The 25,153-nt window shown below is 41.8% G+C and overlaps 1 protein-coding gene across 3 annotated transcripts in view; it reads right to left on the reverse strand.

Moving 5' to 3' along the window:
* LIN28B (lin-28 homolog B) overlaps window positions 1-25,153 on the reverse strand; it is a 203,312-nt gene that overhangs the window by 160,059 nt on the left and 18,100 nt on the right. The window contains exon 2 of one of the 3 annotated variants that reach the window (XM_033938367.1): window positions 5,352-5,400. In XM_033938367.1, coding sequence (XP_033794258.1) covers window positions 5,352-5,385 — 34 coding nt within the window. In that variant the 5' untranslated portion in view covers window positions 5,386-5,400. Of the gene's footprint in view, window positions 1-34; window positions 1,731-5,351; window positions 5,401-25,153 lie in introns of those variants that run through there. The other 2 variants (XM_033938370.1, XM_033938369.1) reach the window with 2 other exon arrangements.

Consider the following 25,153-nt stretch of genomic DNA (forward strand, 5'->3'; position numbering starts at 1 on the left):
CAAAACACAGTTTCAGAATAATACTAATAATAACCTTCGGCCATGTTTCCCCACAGGTCCTCTGCTCCAAACGGGCGAGCTGAAAACTTTGCCTTTTGGTCGGAGGAATCGTCAGTATCAATGTAACATCCTGATTTTCAGCGATCACCAATGTAGCTCGCATGGTCTCATGTGCTCTCCCCTCTTTTCAGGGGTTTTTTTTTTCCCTCCTCTCTCTCCCCCTGTCTTTTCAGTCTCTGGCCCCTTTTTGCACACGTGACTTTGACAATTCCGTGCCTTCTCGCTACTCATTTTACTACAGGTCCTTGAAGGGGGCCGGCTAGAGAAAGCCAAGAGCCAATCGCCATTTGCTCCGTAGGCGGACGCTCCGAATAATTTATGAATGAACATGAGGCCGCCTCGCTCCCCCGCCCGAAAGAAACGTAGTTCAGGCTTGTTTTGCACACTTCGTTCCAGACCCCAGCACGCCTGCCTTGTTTTTACCCTACGCCGTCTCGAGCCACGTGACATCTACATCCCAAGAATGCCAACATATAGATGCGAAAAATAGGACTCGGGGGGGGAACTACTGTCGAAGGAAATAAAATTAGTCAGTTGATGATTCTAGTCTGTTACTATATAAAGGCCGGTATACTAATTTTATTTTAAACAAGTCACCCACAGTATCATTTTGTCACTTTGTTCTTGGCTTATTTGAGCGCGAAGTGTGTAGCTTCCCGCGTTCACTTTCCACAGAAGCAGTTTACGACAAAAGTGGCGTTAAATAACGACCGGGTTTTGTTCGTCTTCATGGGTTTGGGGGGCTAACGGGCATGTCACAGATTTCTCCGCCAACCCTTTCCGGGGGAGGGGAAGTGATTAATGACTTCCTAAAGAAGAGCCCGCTTGAGGAGGAGGAGGAGGCGGCGCACAGTCCTCGAAAGAAGAGCGGAGAAAGACGGGCATTTCTTGCAACCTGGGTTTCCTCCATGTTGTGCTGTAGCTCTTTCAGGTGGGACAGTAAAAGCCAGGCTTTGGCATTTGCCCACAGACTCCATTCACCAGTAATATTGATCATATATATATATATATTTTTTTTTTGGGGGGGGGGAGGCCGTGCACCTGTACTAATACGGATATTTCCTACTTAGCCCTTTTTAGACACGTTTTACCTCGTTTTGGATGCATCAAATGCTTAACCTCTTACCCTAGGAAAATCCTGTCTCGCCTATTGATTTAAAAGATGCCATTAATCATCTAGGCTTTAAGCAGAATATAATTTTTCTTTTCAGAAAAAAAGCTCTCTTACCTGTTCTCACGCCGGTCACTTTTTATTGGTTAGACATCGCCTGTTGACTATTTTTAATGGAGATATCTCTCCATCTATCTAGCTAGATAAGTTCTTCCCTATACTGGGCCTCCTCTGGAAAGTCCTCTACTGTTCTGAACCGGCTAAATTCCCCCAATAGGTTCTTAAAGTCCAGAGCGCCTTCCTAGGCCGACCTGGCTCTAGAGGAAGGAGGAGGATGGGGCGTTCCCAGACGAACTGTCCCTTTGCTCCAAAAGAGTAACGAAAACGGAGTTAAGAAAATGCAAAAAAACTACGGGATACATTATAAGAGAAAAATAACTGATCTTCTAGGTTCGATTCTGATGACTCGAGGGCGAACCAAGTTTTCCATAAAAGAGGAAAAAACTTGTTAAAGGGATGAACCTCAAGGGTGTGCGCGGTGCCTTCAGTGCAAAAGGCTTTTTTTTTTTTACGTCTAAAGTGGCTGAATTGGAAAGGAAAGGGGCGTTCCAAACGGGCTTCAGGCTTCTCAGGCTTCCAAGTCTAGCAGAATTAAAACTGGGGTCACTGGACTGGTCACTGGTGTCGGATATTCCCCATTCATTCATTTCCTGCGAGGAAACATTAGCCTTTCAAGGTTGGGGGGGGGGGGGGGAAGGTAAAGATTTCTACCAGCTGGGAACTTTCAGAAACCTCCCCTAATTCAGGCACAAAGGAGAGAGATAAGAGATTCGTTTGCGGCCATATCAGAAGCCAAAGCATCGATATTTTCAGTCACTAACTATAGTTTTTATAAGCTAACACGGATTTTGGATTGGGGTAAAATATCAAATAAATAAGATCCAAGTTGAAAGCAGAGAAGTGCTAGTTAAGACTGAAAGTGCCGTTTCGATTTCGTTTTCCCTCATTTTTTACACTCCTTGTGCCGGAGCCCTGAGGCATAAGATAACAGCCCTCCAGAGCAGGTGAGCGGGCAAAAGCAATAGCATCCCAACCCCACCCACTTCCGGTAGGGGGAGGGAAGAAGAGGGACACCAGGGGATCGGGAAAAGGGCCCCTCCAGACTGGCCATTTTTAAAACTTAACCACAGCTTTTGAATTATTAGTATTTTGTTTTTGTGTGTATTTTATTCCTCGCTTAATGATGCCCTTCTTTGTCTTCCCTTGTCCACGTTTATCCGATTCTACATTTAACATTTGGGTTGGGGTTTTTTACAGGAGATACCGCAAGCAGCGTTTGAAAGATTTGTTAAAGTAAATTCTGTGACGATTAAATACTGATTAGTAATAGCCTTTTGCTTTATTTCTGAACCAGTGGTTGCAATATCATGCTCTTCTCCTATCCCTTATCTCTGGGGATTTAAAGATGGTGACCCTCCCCTTAGACGTAAAGGAATACATTCCAGTAGAAACGCAATTTTTTTTAACGTTTCACGAGACTATTGTCCTTCACTATGAAAACAGGTAAATTCTGTTTAATATTAATTGTCCGTTCGTTTATTCTGCGTGGCAGACAACAGGCTTTTCGTATTGCAGCTGTGGAGGGGATGAATTGAGCCTGGGTCTCTGTAAAACGAAAGAAAGACCAGGGTTTGGCTTCCCCCGCCAAGGTATTCGCCAAACGTGGGGGTCTACTAAACGGCCTATGGCAGGGGTAGGGAACTCCGGTCCTCGAGAGCCGTATTCCAGTCGGGTTTTCAGGATTTCCCCAATGAATATGCATGAGATCTATTTGCATGCACTGCTTTCAATGCCTATTCATTGGGGAAATCCTGAAAACCCGACTGGAATACGGCTCTGGAGGACCGGAGTTCCCTACCCCTGACCTATGGGGGTCCTAATCTTTAGTAAAAGACCCCCTTGAGAAAGAGGGAGAATAGTATGACTTCCCCCACTCCGTGTGTGGCAAAGACTGCAATATGTTTACTCACAGATTATGAGAGTCGCCTCCTAGCGTTCATAGCGAGAAGCTCCCTCTAGTTCTTTTCAGGCGGGTCAGTGGCACCCCATTGTACCCTGGTTGCTTTTTGTTTTGAATCATTTGAAGATCTTGTCTTTTTCTAAACTACCGTAGGAATGGTTTTGATCCCAGCTGACCAGAGCTTCAAAGTTCCATCGGGCTCAAGATCCCCATTTTGTTTCGGGCTCATTAATGTCCGTATTGATTTACCTCCCTAGCTTCCAATGGACAACGATAGGTAACAGCCGAGGATGAGACCTTGTGACTTTGTCCATCCGGTTCACTGCTGCAAAATTTGAATTGGATCTATTTTACAAGTTTTTTGTTTGCTTTATGCGATGGCTGTGAATCACAATTTCAGGTGAGGCGCAACCCCTACTCCATAGGAGCCCATGTTTCAAAATGATTGGAGGGTGCTTTAAAAACTCAAAGCTGCTTTTGCGGGGGTTAATAGTTTGTTTTATAGATGAAAACCTCATTTGTCAAGTGGCTGTCAGGCTACAACCAAAGTTTTAGAAAACCTTTCTGCTGTGGTCACCGCTAGGGAATGTCCCTCCAGGCAAGTTTTGAGGGTTCGCTTTTTTGTAATTTTTAAAGGGATTAATATATAACTCCAAGAAATATGATGGTATTTTCTAAGCGGTAGTCATACTTAAGTCTAAAGATCATCTATGAGAAAAAATGCATTAACGATTTTTAAAATAATTGGTCATATTGTAATAGCTGTAGTTTTTGTTTCTTTTGGTTTTTATTTACTTTTTTATTTTAGCAAACGAAAAAAACACCAAAACACTTTCTCAATTCCATTTAAACATAAAAAACTCCGAAATTGTTTCTATCGCCGGAAGGTAAACTGGGTCGAGACTGTTATTTGCACTTTTTAAAGATATGCCACTAAATTTCTAAGCACTGGCTCGCCAATGCCCCTCTGGCATGCATAAAAAGTGGTCGACTTTTTTATTTGATATTTTTGCAAATAATGTCAACAGGAACCCTGCTTATACTACGAAGGCATGGGTGCAGATCCTAGTCGCCCACTCGAAACCCGTAATGCTCGAATCCAGCGGCGATCCCCAGAAACAAGAGTTGAGCGGATAAATGAGTTTTCGTACGAACAGTGGAACGGCATCTGCCTGTCTTCAATCAATAAACCTGTAGTAAAGACCACCTAGATGGTTTATGGCTGTCAATCAAAACCTTGCGGTAGTTCCCGGAAGGTTCCGCTGTACATTTACCGGAGCGTGGAATGGGGTGGGGGAGGGGGGTGTTTGACTAATAATGTAGCGTTTCCTCTATACCAGCCCCAACCGCAGTATTTCCCAGAGAAGATGACAAATTCCAATTCCTCATCCAAAGATAACCACGCAAGCTTTTGGGCATAGCTAGCAAACCTGCTTTCCTTCAGGAATGTGTTCATGAAAGGTGGGAACCTTTACAAGAGGGAACTCCCTCTCTGCAGCGCGCCGTGACTGTGACGTCACAATGGCCGGAGGAGCCGCTAGTGTTAGGCAGACGACGGGGGCTTTCCCACCCCATACAATAGCGCTAGTAGCGCAGGGACCGGTCATCCAACTAGCCCGCGGGTGTCGCCTCTCGAGCTATGACTCGATTTTGCATTTCAGGCAGGTTAGTGTTTGCAGAAGTGTTCGGATGGGTCACTTAGACACCAGGAAAGCCGGAAGAGTAATTCTTTTCCGTTCGTTCTCATTATTACAGACAAGGTTGATTTTTAAAGCTGTATTTTATTTTTATACAAATTGCGTAGGAATGCCTAACCTAACTCGCAGAGTTCATTTCAAAAAATTAAAATATTGCAACTCAGTTCTTACAATTGTGATTAGAAAAGGCACTGAGAATCCTGCACTAAGATATTGGTTTTATCTTGACATTTCTCCAACAAAATCGATTTTTTTTAAACGTTTGCTAATCCACAACCTTTATTGTAAGACTGTCTTTAATGAAATCTGTTATGAAAAATAATTTACATAACAAGTAAAAATTGTTTCATCAACATAAATCGAGACGAAAGTTAGAACACTTTTTTTCCCATTCAAAATTTCCCAATATTACAAAAAGAAAATAATAATGTAAAATAAATTAGCCAGAATTTAAAAGACTGACCTGGACCTTGTGTGACCTTCTTGACTGACCTCATCTTCTTCTGAGGTACCTAAAAACCAGAACTTTTGGTCAGTTACTTGTGTCAAATGCCTAATTACCACTCCATTTAAATTGCCAGATATTGGAATTTAGTGACTTAAGAAATTACCTATAAACTCTTTAACTGCTTCAAGGCTGTTCTTATGGCCACTGTTTTTCTATTTCACTCATACAATTAAGACCAAGAATAATGCCACAAAGAGACTGGGATTTCCTAGACTAGACAATAGAAGCTGACCCCACCCCCACCAACACACACTTGTTAAATATTTAATTAAAAACTGAAACCTAAGACTTAGCTGTTGTATTCTTTGATTACATCCTATGGTCAGATATGTATCTGCTAATAAACAATATCATCTATTTAAAAAAGTGATCATCACCTAATATCCTAAAATGATTTATCACATTTGACATACATTAGGAAACACAATTCATTAAATCAGTTACATAACTTAACACCCCAACTCCACTAGTTGGGCTTACCTGTCTTTTATATTTATTTATATATATATATATATATATAATATGAGGGAGGTTTTATTTCTCCTCTTGGAAATCAATAGCTTATAGGAAATAGTTTGCAATAGTTTCTATAAGGTTATTTAACATTTTCATAGATTAATCTTATACTGTTCTCAGATTCTTTAAAACCAGTGTTAATATATAAAAATTTTCCAGTACCAGCTTGTTTAAATGTAACGAATACCTTTCTATGGACCTGGTATGAAAAGCAGAGCAAACAGTAGTGGAATGTGACTAGATCCTTTATGGAACTGGCCAGTGTATTCTTATGAAAGGCTTACTGGCTCTGTACAAAAGTCACTTATAAGTAAAGTTTCTGATGTTAGATTTTAAATGAAAACAGCAGCAATGCCCAATTCTTATTATCAGTCTGCACCTTTTCTGCACTGAGCACACACTAAACTACATATTTTCTGCTACCACAAAGATTTGCCTAGCAATAGTTTGTATGTGCAAAAACAGCAATGCATAATTAACTGGAAAAGAAATACCTACATTTATAAACAACCTAAAAATAGAACCAAAAAACTAAACAGATAAATTGCCTATCAGATTATTAAAGTTACACAGTGGTGTGTGTATGGGGGGGGGGGGGGTGAAATTTGGGCTTGGCTTCACTTTTCCAGACACTAAGCTCAGATTTAATGTGGCACTTAATAGAAGTTTTTTTTTTTTCTTTAATTTTAAGATCCCAAGCTAATGTTCCCATTAGCTTCCAAGATCTGCAAAATATGGCACCCACACTCTACCCATGACACATCCTTTCAAATATTTAAAAAGTTATTGACATTTGAATGCTCAAAAGATAAAAAAAAAGCCTTTTCTCACATGCTAACAGCATATACTAGCTTAATGCCCTTTACTTAAAAGGACCCCTTTAGAGTTGAGGGGAAAATGCTTTTGTTTAGTATATGTATCAGGAAACGAATAATGCTGATGTGCCTTTAAGCATAGAACATATTTCTGACCTTGGAGTATTTTATAGGTAAAGTCTGGCACAATGTATGTATCTAACAGGCTTTTTTGCATTTCCTCTAAAACTTAGGTTTGCCCTTCCTGCTGCTAAATCTAATAATACATGTGCCTGCCTGGCCCCAGCCTGTCAACTTGTAGCTCTGTGCTTTTGTATCTTTTGGATTTACTTGCATTATTTATGCACCATGATGAAATATGCAAATCTTGGGTAAGTGATCCCCTGTGGCTTTGACAAGAGCCTGAGTTTGTGGAATTATTCAACAGGAAGGATACTGGAGCAGGTTCAATTTAGAAAGGACAGTATGGGCGCAGGCTGGCAACAGCACATGAATTTCTTTTGTCAAGTTCTTTGATATTATTTTTCTCCACACAAATCCCAAAGCATGTAAGGCATATTCTAGGTCCTGTTAGCTGCAGGGGGGCAAATCAAGTTGCTCACTACACAGTACTGGAGGGATCAGAACAATTAACTACTGTAGTACTAGCTATGTACTAAGCTTTATGATATTTCTGGTCATCTGCTGAAAACACCAGCTTCTTGAGAGGTAATGATAATGTAAGTCTTAGACTATTGCCAAGCAGAAAGATTAAATCTCTTAAAAACTGCAGGACAATTCATATTATTGATCCCCCCCTCCCCTCCCCTTTTATAAAACATTAAACAAATTTTCAGCTACAGTCAGTTTTATAGGAAAAAAACATAGAAACATAATCTAATCTAATCTAATCCTTAGGTTTGTATACCGCATCATCTCCACGTTCGTAGAGCTCGACGCGGTTTACAGTAGGAGAAATAGGAAGGAACTACAACAGAGGGTTAGAGGTAGAAGTGTGAAGAAAATTTAGAGGACTTGGGATGCCAAGATATAAGAGTTTCCTTGATTCCTAAGTTGGAGGGAGACTTACATTTTTTGAGAAAAGCCAGGTTTTCAGATGTTTGCGGAAAACTTGGAGAGAGCTCAAGTTCCGAAGAGGGGAGGTAAGGTTGTTCCAGAGCTCAGTGATTTTGAAGTGGAGGGAGGTCCCTAGCTTTCCTGTGTGGGAAATGCCTTTTAGCGAGGGGAAGGATAGTTTTAATTTGTGGGAGGATCTGGTGGTATTAGGGTTTGAGGAATTCCAATAAAGAGGGATAAAGGGAGGGAGGATACCATATAGGATTTTGAAAGTTAAACAGGCGCATTTATAGTGGACCCTGGCGATTATCGGAAGCCAGTGGAGCTTGGCCAGGAGCGGGGAGACATGGTCAAATTTACTTTTAGCGAAGATGAGCTTGGCCGCAGCATTCTGAATCCGTTGGAGTCTGTGGAGGTTTTTCTTAGTTAGATGGTAGATAAAGGCCAAATGGCCAATCTAGTGTGCCCAATCGCAGTAACCATTATCTCTTCCTCTCTAAGAGATCCCACGCCTTCTTGAATTCAGACACAGTCTGTCTCTCCACCACTTCCTCCGGGAGACTGTTCTACACATCTACCACCCTTCATCCTATGCCCTCTCATTCCAGAACTTCCTTTCAAATGAAAGCTATCGACTCATGTGCATTTACACCACGTAGGTATTTAAATGTCTCTATCATATCTCCCCTCTCCCACCTTTCCTCTAAAGCAGTGGTCTCAAACCCTTTGCAGGGCCACATTTTGGATTTGTAGGTACATGGAGGGCCTCAGAAAAAATAGTTAATGTCTTATTAAAGAACTGACAATTTTGCGTAAGGTAAAACTCTTAATCTATATATATATATAAAATCGGAGGTATGTATGTGTGTATGTATGTATGTGTGTGTGTGTGTGTATGTGCCGCGATCACGCAAAAACGGCTTGACCAATTTGAACGAAACTTGGTATGCTGATCCCTCACTACCTGGGATGATATGTTCTGGGTGTCTCGCGGCCCACCTACACACGTGGGCGGCGCTACAAACAGAAAATCAGATTTCACCCATTCATGTCAATGGAAAAAATGTAAAAAGCTGCCATTCTCACAGTAATTCAAAAACGGCTTGACCGATTTGAACGAAACTTGGTATGCAGATCCCTCTACCTGGGGTGATATGTTCTGGGGGTCTCGCGGCCCACCTGCACACGTGGGCGGAGCTACAAACAAATTCACATTTCACCCATTCATGTCAATGGAAAAAATGTAAAAAGCTGCCATTCTCACAGTAATTCAAAAACAGCTTGACCGATTTGAACGTAACTTGGTATGCAGATCCCTCACTACCTGGGGTGATATGTTCTGGGGGTCTCGCAGCCCACCTGCACACGTGGGCGGAGCTACAAACAGAAAATCGGATTTCACCCATTCATGTCAATGGAAAAAATGTAAAAACCTGCCATTCTCACTGTAATTCAAAACCGGCTTGACCGATTTGACCAAAACTTGGTATGCAGATCCCTCACTACCTGGGGTGATATGTTCTGGGGGTCTCGCGGCCCACCTGCACACATGGGCGGAGCTACAAACAGAAAATCAGATTTCACCCATTTATGTCAATGGAAAAAATGTAAACAGCTGCCATTCTCACAGTAATTCCAACTATAAAACACTTTCTATGACACTATAACCACTAGGGACATCGTTTCTATTCTACCACGGACACCATACATATAGAGTTTTATGTTCTAACTGTGTTTGTAACTGTTTCCTTCATGCACCCCAGTTCATAATGTTATTACATTACATGAGTACTCACATATCCTGAACTAGGAACACAGGTTCCATTCTGAACCGGGAAAAAACTGCATGGAGTTTCTTTTTAACCTGAGTTTCCACATATTGAGTTGTTTAAATCAATACTGAAACTTTTGGATGCCACTTATTCCAACAGATCTTCCTTTTCAGTTTAAGAGATTGCAAATTCCAGTGAGACTTGCATTCTCTATCACAATCAACAAATCACAGGGACAGACTATTACATACTGTGGAGTGGATTTAAGATCCCCCTGTTTTTCCCATGGACAACTCTATGTTGCTTGATCAAGGGTGGGTTCACCCAAGAATTTATATGTTCTTGCTCCTGGAGGTGAAACTAAAATTGTTGTTTATAATCAAGTTTTGTGTTAGTTGTATTGTATTCATTTTGTCAAATATTTCACATTATAATTTGAATATTGTACTTTTTATAAAGCTGTAAAAAATAATTTCATTCACCACTATAAAGTATCTTTATTTGAATCCATTTACTGTGTTATTGCTATAATTAAATACCCGTGCAACGCCGGGGCATCAGCTAGTAGTTTATAAATCTTTCCTTTTGGCTAAGTCTTAATAATAATATTGTCATTTATAGCTAAAGAGACATATGATCAAGAAACTGTTCTAAAGTATACATATTGAAATCTTTAAGTCTGTCGTCATATGCCTTATGACAAAGACCACGCACCATTTTTGTAGCCGTCCTCTGGACCGACTCCATCTTTTTTATATCTTTTTGAAGGTGTGGTCTCCAGAATTGTAGACAATACTCTCCTCCTCGTCTTTAATTTAATGATCACAAGCTAATGTTGCCATTAGCTTCCAAGTTACTGATTGTTGCTTTTAAATAGCAATCACATTTTTAGGTAGGTAGTTTGTCTGCACATTGTCTTCTAAACCATTCGACTGACAATGAAAGTAATGTGTTTACAAAAAATAAATCGCCAAAAATTGCATGGAGGTAAACTAGGCAAGTTATATACAATATCAAGTATTTAGGTGAAAGTAAGGTTTAAATGTATGACTTGTGCAAACGCCATCATTATTTTGGACGTGTTGTACATGTCTGATGATGAATTAAATTGGTATCCGAAAAACTTCAGTTTCCTGACATGGAATTGGGTTTTCAGCTGAACTATACTGTAGGTATTCTCTACCCCAAAAAAGTACAGGCATGAACAATAATGGTAGAGCATTTTAGTGATTGATAAAAATGTTGGGGGGGGGGGGGGGGGAAGGTAAGCTGGCCTGAGAAATTCTTTATGTGCAAGAGGATCAAGTGTAATGTTAAAACCTCTAGAAAATATACATGTAATGAAGGTCATTCTGCAGCAATGTCTTACTAACTTTAGAAAGATAAGGGGTGGGGAAGAAGCATTCCATTTTTTTTCACAGGATTTAAGCCTTAGGGTGATTTGGAGGCATTAGCCCCTATAGGAAAATACTTATGCTTTTACTCTAACTGGCATATTGTCCATTGCTTCCAATTTAACACCCCTCCCCTTTTTACAAGAACAAGAGGGCATTCGGAAAAGTTGAAAGGGGACAGATTCAAAACCAATGCTAGGAAGTTTTTCTTCACCCAACGGGTGGTGGACACCTGGAATGTGCTTCCAGAGGGCGTGATAGGACAGAGTACGGTATTAGGGTTCAAGGAGGGATTGGCCAATTTTCTGAAAGAAAAGAGGATAAAGGGGTATAGATGGAGGACTACTACACAAGTCCTGGACCTGTTGGGCTGCCGCGTGAGCGGACTACTAGGCATGATGGACCTCTTATGTTCTTATGTACCTGCTGTGGCGGTAAATGTTCTGATGCTCATAGGAGTTCTATAAGTGTCGGAGCTTTTACTGCTGCAGCCTGCGGTAAAAACACGCTAACGAGGCTTCATAAAAAGGGGGGGGGGGGGTAAGTCTCTGAAACAATGGAAAATTAAATATTTTTCAGGCCAGGATACTCTACTAATAACTAAAGTACTCAAGGTGGTTTGCTCTCTTCTGTCCTGTAAGTTTTACTGGCGTTCCTTTTTATGTTTTACGAGGGGCAGTCAATAATTTATCTACCTGAGTATGAAAGAAAGTAGCAAGCATGTTGAAACAAGTCTTTGCATGATCTGAAATGTCTCAAGGTTACTCACATAGTTGCAGCTCAATACAAGTCTGACTTCCAAGAGACAGGATGTCAGGAGAGTCCTCGTGTGAGCCAAACTGCTAGATTTGGAGCACCATTCAGTGATATAATGTCTCGCAAAAGAAGGGAAACAAGCCAAAGGAGATCCATGAACCTATTACTGCAGTTTAGGTTGAGTCTGCCCCCATCATCCTACAAAGTAAAATTTTGAGTAAGCCGTTTAAGTGGGGTAGAGAGTCCATTGAAGATGACCTTCACACTGGATGGCCTGTGGAAGCAACTTTCACAGAAATGTGCAAGAAAGTTGAGGATTTAATTTTGTCAGATGGATGAATAGCTGATGAAATGAGCATCTTGGTAGGTACAGTTTGGAAAATAATTCATGAAAAATTGGGCGTGCCCAAGGTTATTGCAAGATGGGTTCCAAGAAGGGGCTCCAATGTTGTCAGGAGAACTTGGAGATGCTCTGTGAAGAAAAAGAGAAATTTTTTCAACATTTGGTGACTGGAGTGGAGATGAGACTTGGGTCTATCACAGAGATCCTGAGTCCAAAATGCAGTGGAAGCGCAAGTCCTCTCCTATCCCAAAAAAGTTCAAGACAGAAAAGTCTACAGGCAAAGTCATGGCAACTGTCTTCTGGGATGATGGACTTTTTGCTTCTGGAGTTCATGCCACACAAGACAACCATAAGAGTGCTCACTTTTGTGGGAGTCAATTAAAGAGATAAGACAAGGAAAAATCACAGCAGGAATTCTGCTTCATGACAATGCGCCTGTGCACATTTCATAACAATCACAGGCTGCAATCCAAGAATGTAGGTTTCAGCAGCTGAACCATCCAGCCTACAGTCCTGACCTAGCTCCCTCAGATTGTTTCCTGTTCGAAGTTTTGAAAAAATCTTTCCATGGACAGCGTTTTTCAAGTGATAAATATGTCATGGAAGCTGTAACATCTTGAATTAAAGAAGAATTCTTTTCAAAGGGGTTAAAGTCATTGCAGGAAAAGTGGATGAAGTGTATGGAGCAATCAGGGGACAATATTGGAAAAATAATTTATTTTTTAAACTCTTACTGAGCGAGATAAATTATTCCCCTCCTATGAGTTCATGAACAGTACCGTATTTTTCGCTCCATAAGACACACTTTTTTTTTCCACCCAAAAGTGAGTGGAAATGTCAGTGCATCTTATGCAGCGAAGATACAAATTTTTACCCCCTGTAGCTTTTAAAAACAACCCCCTGCCATGTCCTACCTTTTAACAACACCCCCCCACCTCTTTGAAAACCCAGTGGGCGAAGCTGCTACTCACCACTCCATGCAAATTTATTTTACACCTCCGGTGCTCAGTGGTGAGCTGTAGGTGATTGGCCCAGCATGGAAGTGGCAGCCAGTTGAAGGTGGGAGGTGACCGGCGCTTTGAGTGACATTTGCACCATCCATTCCTAGTGCCAGGAGAGATTGCACGTGGGGACCGGCTTCTGCTGTGGCTAATTAGTGAGCAGCATCAGGCATCCAGGTCTGGAAAATGGCGGAGAGAAGCTGCTTCGCTTGAGTTCCTGCCTAGACTGCATTCTCATAGGAACAGAGCAAAGGACAGCAGGCAAAGGCCTGCAAGGCCCACCTGCTCATCCTCAAGGCAAGTCAGACCAACCAGCCAGCTGCTCCTGCACGTTCTTCCCCCACCCTGGGCTAGGCCTGATGAGAGCAACATGCTAGAAGGTCTGCATATGTGTTCCTGTTCCATCCTGCCATGGATGGGAAGCAACCAGAGCAGAAAGTAAGGCAGGGCATTTCACCTCCCCTAGCGCTGATGACCTCTTCACCCACAAAACACAGGCAGGCCTTAAGGGACCCCCAAATAGAAAGAGGAAGACCAAAATTGAACCCAGTAAGTACTGCAACACTGGGGAAACAAAAGGTAAGGGGTCTAGCCTGCTGTTGGAGGGGAGGGGGGGGGGTTCTTCTGAAGGGTAATGCAGACCATTGTTCATCATGTATGTTTTTTTATGTTGCGTTGTATTTTATGCTTGATGTCCTGATGAATATCTGTAGTATTTCTTTTTCTAAATAAGGAATTGCAAAAAAAAAAAAAAGGTACTGGGGGAACAAGGTGCAGAGCCTGGCAGGGAGTAAGGGGGGGGGGGTGCTGGGTGCAGAGCCTGGGTTCAGAATGTTTTTTTTTTTTTCTTGTTTTCCTCTAAATTTAGGGTGCATCTTATGGTCAGTTGCGTCTTATGGAGTGAAAAATACAGTATATTCAAGCTTTAATAAATCATACCACAATAGTTGAGCTACTGCCTCTGCACCCAGAGGTTATGAGATCAAATCCCAGTGCTGCCCCTTGGGCAAGTCACGTAATCCGCCAGTTCCCATTGTTTTGAATGTCAGCTTTGAAATGCCAAAGCGACAAAAAGGTGGTATTCAAGTCCCCATTCCCTTTCCCTACACCATTCAATGACCTGATAAAAAAGCACATTTCTCAAGAGATGATCATCTGTACAGTAAGGAGAATGAATCTCTACAAATGACAATGTGTTAGTACTCATTTCTGCAACATTTAGGTAAATGCAGAAAATGAGCACTTAACTCATATACAGTACATCGGTAGATAAAATGTTTGTAATTATGTTTAGTTAACCTGAGTGTTCAGGGCAATGGCAATGCTTGAAAAAGGAAAAAGCTTATAGTTCCTTTTGCATGACTAAAATTTTAAGTAAAAGGGACTTCCAGCCCAAATCCAAGGTTCCTCCCAATCTTTCATGCAGGGGACACCAAATTCCAGGAGTCCCAATGGCCTGTCACAACTCCTCCCTCACCCCTCTCTTTTCAAACTGCACCTGCTTGCATGGAAAAGGGATGATCCCCCTTCCCTGTATGACACAAGAATCTTCCCTTGGAAGGCCAGCTCCTGCAACAGTGGCTGTTCTCTTCAAATAGCACTGTTGACCATTAAGATCATTCTGAGAAGACATCTACTAGGGTAGGTGTGAGCAATATCGCTCTACTCTAAACATCCCTGGAAACCCTGAGGTGAGCCAAGTTTCTGAGAGAGGATAGCAGGGGAGGGTGGGCAGCCATTTGCTATAGGAAGGAGCACAGTTTGGAAAGGAAAGGAGCCTCAGGCAAACTTGATTACATTTAGTTCTCCATTGGGGCTTGTGTGTGTGTGTGTGTGGGGGGGGGGGGGGGGCATAGCAGGCCCAGAGCTGTGGTGTGTGAGTCAGAAGCAATTGGGGGGGGGGGGAGGAGTGAGTAAAAATATACCAACTCCAGCTTCAAAATAAAAAGTTACAGCATTTATAATATTTGATCATATCTAGGAAAAGGTGGCTAAAAAGTCACCAGAACCGGAAACACCAAATCTCTGCCCCAACTGTGACCAACTCAGATCACAAGTACCTGGCAAGATCCCAAAGAGTAAAACCAGATTTTATGCTGATTGGCCTAAGAATAAGCAGTGGATCTGGTGAATCCCCAAGGCATGTCATTAAATATCAGTGTCCACCTTAGGGGTTAGCGCCCAAGAAAAGGATCTGGGTGTCATCATAGGCAATACGATGAAACCTTCTGCCTAATGTGTGGCAGTGACCAAAATAGCAAACAGGATGCTAGGAATTATTAAAAAAAAAAAAAAAAAAGAGTTGGTTTACAAGATTAAGAATGTTGTAATGTCTCTTTGTCGCTCCATGGTGTGACCTCATCTGGAGCATTGCCTTCAATTCTGGTCTCCTTATCTCAAGAAAGATATAGTGGCACTAGAAAAGGGTCAAAGAAGAGCAACCAAGATGATAAAGGGGATGGCACTCCTCTTGTATGAGGAAAGACTAAAAAGGTTAGCGCTCTTCAGCTGAGGGGAGATATGATTGAAGTCTGCAAAATCCGGAGTGGAGTAGAACAGGTACAAGTGGATTGATTTGTCACTCCCATCAAAAATTACAAAGACTAGGGCAGAGTTTCTCAACTCGGTCCTGCAGTACCCCCTTGCTAGTCAGGTTTTCAGGATACCCACATTGAATTTGCATAAACTTGATTTGCATAAAATGCCTCCATTATATGCAAATTCATTGTGGATATCTTGAAAACCTGACTGGCAAGGAGGTATTCCAGGACCGAGCTAAGAAACACTGGACTAGGGGACACTCAAATACTTTTAAAACCAATGAGAGCAAATATTTTTTCACTCGGAGAATAGTTAAGCTCTGGAACGCATTGCCAGATGTTGTGGGTAAGAGTGGATAGATAGCGTAGCTGGTTTTAAGAATGGCTTGGACAATTTCCTGGAGGAAAAGTCTATAATCTGTTATTGAGAAGGATATGGGGGAAGCCACTGCTTACCCTGGAGCGGTAGAATGGAATGTTGCTACTCCTTGAGTTTTGGCCAGGTATTAGGGACCTGGATTGGCCACCATGCGAACAGGCTACTGGGCTTGATGGACCATTAGTCTGACCCAGTAAGGCTAGTCTTAAGTTTTATTTATTTTAAGTGCAATTGCACAAAAGGAGAAACAATGTGGTGGTTCTTTTTGCCTAGTTATTTTCCCACTGCAAATGGGCCCATGAAGTCCATGTACTGTTTTGTTTTTTGGGGGGGTGGTTTTTGTTTTGTTTTTTTTGCATTGATGACAGTCTTGCATGATTTGAAGTCTGGTTTTCCTCAGCAGTCTACTGCTCAAATTATTAGGCTACTCTTACACTCAGAGTACAGCTACTGGGGTCGCTACCATCAGTCTGGCATGGATTTAGTCAAGATAAATCTTGCTTTGCCAATCTGCTATGTTTCTTTGAAGGGGGGTGCATAAACATGTAGATAAAGTTGAGCCAGTTAATAATTGTACATCAGGATTTTCAGAAGGTATTTGATAAAGTATCTCAAAAGGCATGGGATTGGAGGCAGTGTCAATTGTGGATTAAGAAATGGTTGAAAGACAGAAAACGGAGAAGGATTAAATGGTCAATATTTGCAATGGAGAAGGGTAACTAGTGCGGTTCCCTAGGGGTCTGTGCTTTGACTGCTGCTTTTTACCATATTTATAAATTATCTGGAAACAAGAATAGCAAGTGAGGTGATCAAATTTGCTAATGACGCACGAGGATTGTAAAAAATTGCAAGAGGACCTTAAGATTGGGCATCCAAATGTGAGCATGTCCAAAGTGATGCATGAAGGGAAATGGAACTCAAATTGTAGCTACATTAAGGGAAATGGGACTCAAATTCTAGCTACATTAGGAGTCAATGCTCAGGAAAAGGATTAGTGTTATCATTGATACATTTGGAATACTCTGCTCTGTGTACAGCAGCATCTAAGAAAGCAAATAAAAAAAAATGTAAGGAATGGACAAAAAACTAAGATTATTATAATGCCTTTGTATTGCTTCATGGTGTGACCACACTTCAACCACGGCATTTTAAAATGAGTTCCAGGGCTGTCTATCAGAGAGTTGAGGAAAATGGAGAACTATTTGCCATCTGGAAAAATCGCTGTTTCTCTCATGGATCCACACTGTGGTCCATAATTATTTAACTGTTTATTGGTTTGTTTTTGTTTTTATACATACTTTAGGTTTGGAATTGGCTAAAGAGGGAATTTTTATGCACAGCTATGTAGACTATATTATACGTAGTTATGGTTCCTATTTACAAGTCCTTGGAACAAGTAATACTCTTTTTTGAACAATACTGTTTTATATTTCATCATTCCAGAGTTGCTTATTGTAAGCTAAAACTATATACTGACAAATTTTAAATTTCTTTTGGATACACAAGTAGATTACATATTGATATCCATTTTCCTCAGTAAGAAAAAGTTTGGGATTCTAGTTTGAACAACCCTATCGATTGAATTTCCTATTAATGCTCTGCTAAAAAGCTTTTTTCCCCATTAAGAAAACTGAGGTATATCGGGAAGAACATATGAATAGTCTTACTGGGGCAGACCAATGGTCCATCAAGCCCAGTAGCCCGTTCTCATGGTGGCCAATCCAGATCACTAGTATCTGGCAAAAACCCAAGGAGTAGCAATATTCCATTCTACCAATTCAGGGCAAGCAGTGGCTTCCCCCCTGTCTTTCTCAATAACAGACTATGGACTTTTCCTCGAGGAAATTGTCCAAACCTTTCTTAAAACCAGCTACGCTATCCACTTTTACCATATTCTCTGGCAACCAGAACTTAACTATTCTCTGAGTGAAAAAAAATTTTCTCCTATTGATTTTATAAGTATTTCCCTGTAACTTTGAGTGTCCCCTATTCTTTTTAATTTTTGACGGAGTGAAAAATCAATCCACTTGTACCCGTTCTACTTCACTCAGGATTTTGTAGACTTCAATCATATCTCCTCTCAGCCGTCTCTTTTCCAAGCTGAAAAGCCCTAACCATTTTAGTCTTTCCTCATACGAGAGGAGTTCATCCCCTTTACCATCTTGGTCGCTCTTCTTTGAACCTATCCAAGTAAAACAAAAAAAACCCTACACAATTAAAAAAATTAAAAGCCACATAAAACGTGGAATAATAAAACCAACTACAAAACAATGGGATTTAAGTATTCAAAACAATATTTCACTAAACATTAACACTCAATAAGGAAGTACAATTTATTCAGCATAATTTTAATTGTCCATACAATAATTGTTACAAAAACATAGTGGCGAGAAAAAGACCTCATTTAAATCTCTCTTATGAACACAACTGTATATAACAATTTATTTCAGCATTGGTCATAAAAATAAACTTCACTAAAAAAAAAAATTAATTGTGCTCCAAAATACCTTTTGTGCTCCTCAACTGTGTCCAAATCAGCAAAGCCACTCCTGTACTTATCTCCTTTTGTCTTGTCATAGCTAAAATGATAGTCATATTCAATTTCCTGATGGGGAGACTCCTTGTTCAGTTTTATTAGAGCTGCATCAGGGGAATACTGGACCTCTTCAGAATGTGTACAGGTTCGTAGTGGAGTTTATTTATGACTAATAAAATTAAGCAAAGATACTTCGCTGTAGTAGGTATTCTTTGATGACAGCAGGCAAATGAGGAGCATTCAATAATTTATCTACCTGAGTATGAAAGAAAGTAGCAAGCATGTTGAAACAAGTCTGTACATGTTGTGACATGTCTCATTGTTACTCATTCACAGTTGCAGCTCAGTTGAGTCTAACATTCCAAGAGACAGGATGTCAGAAGAGTCCTCTTGCAAATTAAATAAGAAACCGCTACATCTGGAACACTGTTCAGTACTAAAATCTCTTACAAAAGGAGAAAAAACCAAAGGAGATCCATGAATGCGTGACTGCAGTTTATTGCGAGTCTGCCCCATCATCCTACAAAGTAAAATTTTGAGTAAGCAGTTTAAGTGGGGTAGAGAGCCCATTGAAGATGACCCTCGCACACTGGATGGCCTGTGATAGCAACTTCCACAGAAATGTGCAAGAAAGTTGAGGATTTAATTTTGTTGGATGGGAAACTTTAATTAATCTGTCTAACTGATGAAAATGGTATCTCGGCAGGTACAGTGTGGAAAATAATCCATGAAAAGTTGGGTATGTCCAAGGTTAGTGCAAGATGGGTTCCAAGAATGCTGATGCCATGTCGGAAGGCCACAAGGCTCCAGTGCTGTCAGGAGAACTTGGAGAGATGCTTCGTGAAGACCAAGTGAATTTTTTTTCATCGTTTGGTGACTGGAGATGAGATTTGGGTCTATTACATATAGCCTTAGTCCAAAATGGAGTCATTGTATTGAAAGCACAAGTCCTCCCCACTCCAAAAATGTTCAAGACAAAAAAAATCTGCAAGCAAAGGCATGGCAACTGTCTTCTGGGATGATGGACTCTTGCTTCTGGAGTTCATACTACACAAGAGAACATAATGATCGCTTTGCACGAGTCAATTAAGGAGAAAAGATGAGAAACTCAGAGCAGGCATTCTACTTTTTCATAACAATGTGCTAGTGCACATGTCACTACAGTCTCAGGCTGCCATCTGAGAATGAGGGTTTCAGCAGCTGAGCCATCCCCCCTTGTCTGACCTTGCTTCCTAGGATTAGTTCCTGTTCCGAGTTTTGAAGAAATTTCTCCATGGACGTCAAGGAAGCTGTGACATCCTGGTTTGAAGGTCAAACAGAAGAATTCTTTTCAAAGGGGTTAGTCATTGCATGAAAAGTGTATGGAGTTGTCAGGGGACTATATTGAATGCCCCTTTTATTATCACATGTGGGTGTTGTTATCCATGGAATCCAGTATGGACACTACCAAGTGCACTGTAACTTTAAATTTTTGGGCAGTGCCCCTACCACATGAATGCCAATGCTTTCCCACCTAGCTTCAGCTCATGGGATTGTCAATTCAGTAGAAAAACTAAGAAGCCACCTAGTGGAGGTGGGCAGGTTGTGAAAATATTATGCCTGCTTGTCCTATGAGTATACCTGCCACTACATGTAGGTATATTTACTTTCTGAGGACAAGCAGACTTAATATTCTCACATGTGGGACATCCTAAGCTGTCAGGATCATGAACTCTGAACAAAGATAATGAATATACAAACATGAAGCTGGTGAAACCCAAATGGGTTGGAGGGGAAGCTGGTGCTGAGGAAGTAAAAAGATTCTGCAGCACTGCTTGTCCAGAATGTCTCTTCTGCAGTTTTGCTCTAAACAGTAGTGAGAAGTGTGTATCGAGAAACAAGTAGCCGCTTTGCAGATGGCCTCAATAGAGGTGGAGTAGAAATGAGCAACTGAGGTAGCCTTAGCTCAGACATTGTGGGCTGCGACATGATCCTGTAGCATCAGCCCATCCTGAGTATATATGAAGGAGATACAGCCCACCAGCCAAGTGAAGATGGTTCACTTGTTAACAGGAACTCAGTTTGTTAGGATCAAAAGCCACAACTAGCTGGGAGGAACTTCTATGCGGTTTAGGTAGTATGCTAGGGCACAGTTCTTCAACTGCCGGTCAACAGACCGGTGCCGGTCCGCAGAAAATTTCTGCCGGTCCGCACAGGGCCGGTGAGATCAAGTCGGCAGTTAAATTTCCTGCCGACTGCGGTTCCTCCCGACTGCGGTTCCTGCTGACTAATGTTCCTCCCAGGCTCAGGCGATCAAGATAGGCTGCCAACGTCGGGGCCTTCCCTTTCTGAGTCTCGCCTATTCGGAAACAGGAAGTTGAAACAAAATAGGCGGGACTCAGAGAGTGAAGGTCCCGACGTCGGCAGCGTGTCTTGATCACTGCCCCTGCCGAGTTGCTGAAGAGGGCCGCGGGGAAGTTGCAATTAGAACAGAGAGAGCTGAAGATTCAGGTGCAGGTGGAGGGAGATGGTCAGATGGTCACAGCGGCTGTCTCCCCTCCCACCAGCTCTCCTATTTGCCAGGGCAGTAATTTACCGGCAACTTCCTGCAGGCAAGTACTGAGAGCTGCTGGAAAGGGAGGAAGCCACTGTAGGAGGCTGGGAAGGTGCTGGATAAAGGGAGAGCTGTTAATGGACTTGAAGGGAGTTAGAAGGAGAGATGCTGCTGGGAGGGGAGGAGGGAAAGGGATGGGAAGAGAGTTAATGTTGGATAGAGGGAGGAAGGAAAGGAGAAGAAGGAGAGATGCTGCTGGGAGGGGAGGAGGGAAAGGGATGGGAAGAGAGTTAATGTTGGATAGAAGGAGGAGGAAAGGGAGAAGGAAAAATAGAAAGAGGGGAGGGAGAAAGAAAAAAGGAAGAAAACAGCTGGCAGGGAGATTACAGGAGGGGAAGGGGGTCAGGGTGGAATGGAGAGATCAGATGAGGGAAAGGGGAGAATGAGGAATGAGAAAGTAGAGAGACATTGATACTGGAAAGGGGGTCAGCAGAGAAATGAGAGAGGGATAAAGATGCTAGATCTGGTGTAGGAGAGATAAAAATGAAGAAGGCAGTGAAGCTGGAATGAATGATGTAAAAAGGAGAGAGGAGGATGGACAGGGAAGAGAGGCATAGAAAGAAGTCAGATACATATGGAAGGGGGAGAGGGCAGACATTGGATGGAACGGGCAGATGCTGGAAGGAAAAGAGTGAAAAGAAGATGAAAGCAGAAACCAGAGACAACCAAAGGTAGAAAAAAATAATTTTATTTTTATTTTGTCATTAGAATATATCAGATTTGAAATATATATCCTGCTAGAGACATAACTGGGGACTGCAGTATTCTGTTAGCATGATATTTCTATGTAGCATTCTATAATAACTTGGCTTGTTCAGTTTTCTTGATAGTAGAGAGGATATATGTGAAGGGGAGGGGAGACAGGGGTTTTGCTGGTCTGTGCTCTGTATATTTGTATTTATAAAATCACAATTGCTCAGAATATTGTTTCTTTTTATACTTTAATAAAATACGTTCAATATAAAATCATAATTGCGGCTTGTGCAGATGGGATCAGATGGTTTGCGGGGACCGAGCTCGTGGAAATGGGGCGTAAACGGGGTTTTTAAATTTTAGTCCTAGTAGTTTGCCGGTCCACAAAATAATTCTTTTATTTCTGCCGGTCCACGGGTGTAAAAAGGTTGAAGAACACTGTGCTAGAGCACATTTGTAGTCCAAGGTGTGAAGAGCTGCTTCTTCAAATGTAGATTTAGAAAGAAAGCAAGTTGAGGTGAAATTCCAAGATTACTTTGGGCAGGAATTTTGGATGAGTTTGGAGTACTCCTCTGTCATGGTAGAATCTTGTGTATGGAGTATCAGATACAAGTGCCTGAAGTTCACTCATATGGCATCCAGACATGAGGATGATGAGGGAGGTTTGAGAGAGCAAGTTGTGAGAGACTCAAAAGGAGACTTCATAAAGAGCAGATGGTACCATATTAAGACCACAGGCAACTGGTGGAAGTTTGATAGGTGGTTTGGTATGGTAAAGACCTTTTATGAATTTGGATAGTAAGGGATTAACAGGTAGAGGTTTCTTGTCCAAGAAAGTAAAACACACTGATAGTACTGAGATGTACTCAAACTTCATTGATTTTTGTGACCAAACTAAGAGAGAGAGGTGAAGAAGGTAGTCTAAGATGGATGGAAATGGATATGTGATTGGATTAAACTAGGAATGCACTGAATGTGATTGGAGTAGAATGCATTAGACTAGGAAGAAAATCTTGTCCATAAGAACATAAGGAGGAGTGTGTGGCGCAGTGGTTGGAGCTACAGCCTCAGCACCCTGGGGTTGTGGGTTCAAACCCCGTGCTGCTCCTTGTGACCCTGGGCAAGTCACTTAATCTTCCATTGCCCCAGATACGTTAGATAGATTGTGAGCCCACCGGGACAGATAGGGAAATTGCTCGAGTACCTGATTGTAAAACCACTTAGATAACCTTGATAGGCGGTATATAAAATCCTAATAAAACTTGTAAACTTGAAGAGTTGCCGCTGCTGGGTCAGACAAGTGGTCCATCGTGCCCAGCAGTCCGCTCACGCGGCGGCCCTTAGGTCAAAGACCAGTGCTCTAAATGAGTCCAGCCTTACCTGTGTGCGTTCCAGTTTAGCAGGAACTTATCCAACTTTGTCTTAAATCCCTGGAGGGTGTTTACCCCTATAACAGACTCCAGAAGAGAGTTCCAGTTTTCTACCACTCTCTGGGTGAAGAAGAACTTCCTTACGTTTGAACGGAATCTATCCCCTTTCTACTTTAGAGAGTGCCCTCTCGTTCTCCCTACCTTGGAGAGGGTGAACAACCTGTCTTTTATCTACTAAGTCTATTCCCTTCAGTATCTTGAATGTTTCGATCATGTCCCCTCTGTCTCCTCTTATCAAGTTTCTCTAATCTCTTGCTGTCCAGCAACTCCTCCAGTCCCTTAACCATTTTAGTTGTTGTTCTATGGACAGTAGTACCGTATCCTTCTTCATGTACAGCGACCAGTGCTGGACACAGTACTCCAGGTGAGGGTGCACCATGGACTGGTAAAGCGGCATGATAACCTTCTCCGATCTGTTCGGGATCCCTTCTTTTTCATTCCTAGCATTCTGTTCGCCCTTTTCGCTGCCACCGCGTATTCGTTCAAGAGATTTTTGTTACCGACATGCATTATTTTACACTTATCCACCTCATTTGCCATGTTGATGCCCATTTCTTGAGCTTGATTGTCACGTTGCAGATCTTCGCAATCCCCCTGTGTCTTCACTACTCTAAATAACTTTGTATCGTCCGCAAATTTAATCACCTCACTCATTGTACCAATGTCCAGATCATTTATAAAGATGTTGAAGAGTATGGGTCCAAGCACCAAGCCCTGCGGCACCCCACTGGTGATACCCTTCCAGTCCAAGTATTGTTCATTTACTCCCACTCTCTGTTTCTTATGCTCCAGCCAGTTTTTAATCCACTTGAGTATTTCACCCTTGATTCCATGGCTTGCAATTTTCCGAAGTAGTCGTTCATGTAGAACCTTGTCGAACGCCTTCTTAAAATCCAGATATACAATGTCGACCGGGTCACCCTTGTCTATCTGCCTATTTACTCCCTCGAAGAAGTGCAGCAAGTTCGTCTAACAAGATCTGCCTTTGCTCCTGTATGCCTGTGCGCTGTGAGCTCGGAAGGAGGTATGCAGGGCAGGAGTATATACTGCTGGACCACCAAGGACAACGGACAAGGTATGCAGGGGGCCAGGTGTGTGTGTGTGTTAAAAAAAAAAAAAAATTTGTATCGGCTGGGCGGGAGATGGGAGGGATCTCTCCTGGCCTATCAGAGGCCTGCATCACATCGGGGGGTGGGGGGGTGTCGGGTGATGACTCGAATATAGGAAGAGACTCCGATTTTGGGACCATTTTTTTGGCCCCAAAAGCTCATCCTTTATTTGAGTATATATGGTAACACTACACCTCCACTGATCTGATTTACCCTATTGCTAAGATATAACTTGTATCCCGCTATGACATTGTCCCATTGGTTATATTCCTTCTACCAGGATTCAAAGATGTCTATTATCTATCTTTCCATTTTGTGCAATATATTCTAACTCTCTCATCTTGTTTCTTAGGCTTCTGGTATTTGCATACAAACGTTTCAAACAGTGTTTGTCATATCTATCTATTTTCAATTTGTTCAGCAGTTGACATAGATAATTTGCAATCTTTGAAATCAGCCTGCTCTGCATTTAAGGAAGCATGGTCTACTGTAGCTTGTATTGCAAAATCACTGTTGGGATGCTGTGTCTTCCCTTTTATGATATCTTTTAAAGATACCTTGTCCCGAACCAGCCTTTCCCCAGTTGCTTGAGGTCGTTGAGGAGCAGGCTTAGAAAATGAAGGCAGCTGACTAACATGTAAACTGCTTTGAGGTAGTATACAAATGTCAATCTCTACCAATCTTTTGGTGGTATAATACAGTAGAATCTTGGCTAACCGGCATTCAATTAACCAATACTCTCTACCAACCAGCAAAAAGTTGCAGGTCAAAAAAAAAAAGTCTCCCACACTCAGACAACCCCCCCTCCAGCCCTCAAAGCAACA

The sequence above is a fragment of the Geotrypetes seraphini genome, chromosome 3, assembly GCF_902459505.1.
Source record: "Geotrypetes seraphini chromosome 3, aGeoSer1.1, whole genome shotgun sequence".
Classification (NCBI taxonomy): domain Eukaryota; kingdom Metazoa; phylum Chordata; class Amphibia; order Gymnophiona; family Dermophiidae; genus Geotrypetes; species Geotrypetes seraphini.